Source organism: Myotis daubentonii, chromosome 17 (assembly GCF_963259705.1).
Source record: "Myotis daubentonii chromosome 17, mMyoDau2.1, whole genome shotgun sequence".
Taxonomy (NCBI): domain Eukaryota; kingdom Metazoa; phylum Chordata; class Mammalia; order Chiroptera; family Vespertilionidae; genus Myotis; species Myotis daubentonii.
Genome location: NC_081856.1, coordinates 43740706 through 43744976, shown reverse-complemented (window position 1 = coordinate 43744976; position 4271 = coordinate 43740706). Strand labels below are relative to the sequence as shown.

Here is a 4271-nt window from a genome sequence, read left to right as displayed (position 1 = left end):
TCAAGGCTGCACACACACACTTAAAGGCCCTACTGTCCTCAGACCACACACACTGAAAGGTCCTACTGTCCTCAGGCCACACACACACTGAAAGGTCCTACTGTCCTCAGGCCACACACACACACACACACACACACACACACACACACAGCTCTGTGCATTCCTTGAAAGCCCACACAGCACACGAGCCTGTGCACACACAGTGCCCACACAGAACTCCCACACAGAACTCGGTGCCTGTGCCCACGCGGAAGGGGCCTGTGCTCCCGCCCTGGCAAGCTCAGCTGGGCTCGACCTCAAGCTTCCCTGCCCTCTCTTCTGCCCTCCCACTGCCTGCCCCCAAACACCCCCTCCACCCCTCAGCTTCAGGAAACTTTTCATCAGGTCCCTAAAGCGGGAACCCCACGGTTCCTCCCGTTCCTGCCCTTCCGGCTCCCGCCTGAGACCCCGTGGGGAAAGGTCACCGCAGGCAGAACCCTGCTTGAGCTCTGGGAGAACGGAGGACGGAGGACCAGGAGATGAGTGAGGGCATGGGGAAGGTGTCGGCCCTGAGTGGAGCCGGGGGCGCCAAGGGGTGGCCATGACGTGCGGGTGGAGAGCAGAGAAGCTGTGGCTGCAGCGGCATCTTCGGAGCACCGGGCGGTGGCCGCGCCTGGCACTGGGCGCGCGGAGCTGTCCGTTCAGCACCACCGCGAGGGCGCGGGCTCCGCTCCCGCTCCCGCTCCCGCTCCGACTCCCGCGGGCGCCTGCGGCGCGGCTGTTGTTTCTGTTGGGGGACGAAGGGCGCTGAGATCGAGAGAGGTGGCTCTGCGAGCGTCGGGGCCAGCAGCCACCTGTGAGCCTCCCGCAACTGCAGGCGGCGGCGGCATCCCCGGCTGGAGACAGGAGAAGACGCTCCGCGGACCCCGCCCGCCTGCCCGCCAGGCGCATACACAGGCGCACACACACTCGCATCCGCGCGCACACGCACAGCCAGCCCGCAGCGGCAGCCGCAGCGATGCTCGCCAGCAGGTTGGGGAAGTTTCCCGCCGGCCCTGGCCACGGGCCCCAGTGCTCGCAGGTAAGCGCTTCCAGAACGCTCAGGGCGAGCCCTGGCCGCTCTGCTGGGTAAGGCGCGGCGCGCGGCGCACGCGGCTCACGCGGCTCGGGGGCACCGCGCCCGGCGGGCAGGGAGGCCCGGGGCGGGGGGCGAGGTGACTCCAGTCGTGGGGGCTGGACACAGGGGATGCCAGGCCGGCCCCTTACCCCCAGCCCGCGTTTACAGACTCGCGCAGTGAATTTCCCCACCTCCCTCCTGAAGCTACGCGCCCCCATCTCGGCCCAGCCCTGCCCGTACGCATCCCAGCTCCGGTCCCGCCTGTCTGCGGCGAGCGGGCGGGGACTTCTCCTCGGCCCGCCCACGGGCAAGGTCAGCTTGCAGCCCCCTTTTCTCGTAGAGCCGCGGGGGCGCGACTCCTGCAGGAGTAGAGGGACCGACAGGACCCCCTGGATGGGGGTGGAGGAGCGGCCATGCTAGTGGAAACGTACCCCGCCTCCAGCTTTTCCTTGGGAGGGGGCCAAGCCACACAGACCCACTCCTCCTATCCCCGTGCTCTTCAGTACCCAGACACCCACCTGGAGAGGACTGGGCCCGCCAGAGATGGGTGGGAAAGAAGAGAGGGGCGCCCAGACCCTGCGCACCCCGCGCTCATCCGATGCGGCTCCCTCCGCTTCCAGGTGTAGCGCCCGGGCTGGGTGCCGGAGGCTGGGTGTCTCCAACATGACCCGCCGGAGCCTGTGGGACGTGTCGGAGGCCAACGTCGAGGACGGAGACATCCGCATCAACGTCGGGGGCTTCAAAAGGCGGCTGCGCTCGCACACGCTGCTGCGCTTCCCGGAGACCCGCCTGGGCCGCCTGCTGCTCTGCCACTCGCGCGAGGCCATCCTCGAGCTCTGCGACGACTACGACGACGTCCAGCGCGAGTTCTACTTCGACCGCAACCCCGAGCTCTTCCCCTACGTGCTGCACTTCTACCACACGGGCCGGCTGCACGTCATGGCCGAGCTGTGCGTCTTCTCCTTCAGCCAGGAGATCGAGTACTGGGGCATCAACGAGTTCTTCATCGACTCCTGCTGCAGCTACAGCTACCACGGACGCAAAGTGGAGCCCGCGCAGGAGAAGTGGGAGGAGCAGAGCGACCAGGAGAGCACCTCCTCGTCCTTCGACGAGATCCTGGCCTTCTACAACGACGCCTCCAAGTTCGAGGGGCAGCCCCTGGGCAGCTTCCGGCGGCGGCTGTGGCTGGCGCTGGACAACCCCGGCTACTCGGTGCTGAGCCGGGTCTTCAGCATCCTGTCCATCCTGGTGGTGTTGGGGTCCATCATCACCATGTGCCTCAACAGCCTGCCGGACTTCCAGATCCCCGACAGTCAGGGCAACCCTGGCGAGGACCCCCGGTTCGAAATCGTGGAGCACTTCGGCATCGCCTGGTTCACGTTTGAGCTGCTGGCCAGGTTCGCGGTGGCCCCCGACTTCCTCAAGTTTTTCAAGAACGCCCTCAACCTTATCGACCTCATGTCCATCGTCCCCTTTTACATCACTCTGGTGGTGAACCTGGTGGTGGAGAGCACGCCTACCTTGGCCAACTTGGGCAGAGTGGCACAGGTCCTGAGGTTGATGCGGATTTTCCGCATCTTAAAGCTGGCCAGGCACTCCACTGGCCTCCGCTCCCTGGGGGCCACCCTCAAGTACAGCTACAAAGAAGTCGGGCTGCTTTTGCTCTACCTCTCCGTGGGGATTTCCATTTTCTCCGTGGTGGCCTACACCATCGAAAAGGAGGAGAATGAGGGCCTGGCCACCATCCCCGCCTGCTGGTGGTGGGCCACCGTCAGTATGACCACCGTGGGGTATGGGGATGTGGTCCCGGGAACCACAGCAGGGAAGCTGACTGCCTCTGCCTGCATCCTGGCGGGTATCCTAGTGGTGGTACTGCCCATCACCTTGATCTTCAACAAGTTCTCCCACTTTTATCGGCGCCAAAAGCAGCTTGAGAGTGCTATGCGCAGCTGTGACTTTGGAGATGGGATGAAGGAGGTCCCTTCTGTCAATTTAAGGGACTACTATGCCCATAAAGTTAAATCCCTCATGGCGAGCCTGACAAACATGAGCAGGAGCTCGCCAAGCGAATTAAGTTTAAACGATTCCCTACAGTAGCAGGGAGGACTTGTCCTCAAACCCACGTTGTTGAGCTGCCTCTCGGGCCTCTGGCACAGTCCAGGCACCTTGGGGTTGCGGCATAAGGAGTATGGCCAGCCCCAGAGGGGAGAGATGCATGGGCATTGCATCCAGGTTGCTTCTACAGTAGTTAGAATCGTTTTTAGAGGGTGGTGTGCCTGGCACCATGCCTTTGCGCCTTTCAGTGAAATGACACTCACTGGTGTTGGCATCACAGGCATAACATGTTCACCTTTCTGCTGGACGAATACCCCCCAGAATGCTAACTTTTCTGTTCACCGTGTTCTCGAGTGCTCGTGGTCCAGTACTGTCTGTGAGGTTTCTGTGCTCTTTTTCTAAGGTTGTCATGTGAGATCTGTACAAAAAGCCCCTACATGTCTGTCCAGTGGAAATACATCTATGGTGTCAGCAAGGATATGACGGGATTTTGCTCACGTCACATGAAAACAAAATCTCAGTTTTTTTATTCATTGCTTTCAAAACAAAGAGAATGTGAACTTAAGCACATGCCCAATGCAAGTCTGTGAGTTGTGTTATGAATGATCGTAGCTCTGGGACTTGCATGGGTACCTGGTCACCTTTAGAACACTGTGCGTTGATGTTCATCTCTTAAATGTTGCTCTTTAGAGAATGTTACTCCGTTAAACATGTAGTGAAGATAGAAGTTTTTTCCCTAGAACAGCTGCTTTAGGGACAGACAGGGGCTTCAACTAAACATAGGCCAGATTGTAGGATGCTTGCAGACTTTTCAAAGGCGGGCCTCTGTCTTTCCTAGGGTGACCGTGCAGGCATTTATTTCTGGCTGAGGTTCCTGGTCTAGCCCATTTGACCAAACTTTGCTGTGTCTTAGATATTAGCATGTTTTTGAAATATTTATTTTTTAAAATGTTTAGAAGTAAGGTCGAATTGTCTTTTTCCACTAAAAAGAGGTTTACCGTTGTGTTGTTTCCCTGAGGAACATTGTTGGGTTGCTAGCAAGGCCAGTAGTTTAGAAATCTTGTTGCCTGTTCTGCAAGCTTGTAAAATGAGGGCCCTTTTATTTCCAAGCAGAGTTTAC

The 4271-nt window shown here is 59.5% G+C and overlaps 1 protein-coding gene across 1 annotated transcript; it reads left to right on the top strand.

The window, feature by feature from the left end:
* The first annotated feature begins 534 nt into the window (after window positions 1–534).
* Window positions 535–3296, top strand: KCNS2 (potassium voltage-gated channel modifier subfamily S member 2). The gene is made up of 2 exons (XM_059672894.1): window positions 535–1060; window positions 1717–3296. The coding sequence occupies exon 2, from the start codon at window positions 1760–1762 to the stop codon at window positions 3191–3193; it is 1434 nt and encodes a 477-aa protein (XP_059528877.1). The 5' UTR covers window positions 535–1060; window positions 1717–1759; the 3' UTR covers window positions 3194–3296.
* The last annotated feature ends 975 nt before the right edge of the window (window positions 3297–4271 follow it).

What these genes read in the sequence shown, in the direction of transcription:
- KCNS2 (XM_059672894.1), top strand. Translation starts at nt 1,760, where the DNA reads ATGACCCGCCGGAGCCTGTGGGACGTGTCGGAGGCCAACGTCGAGGAC.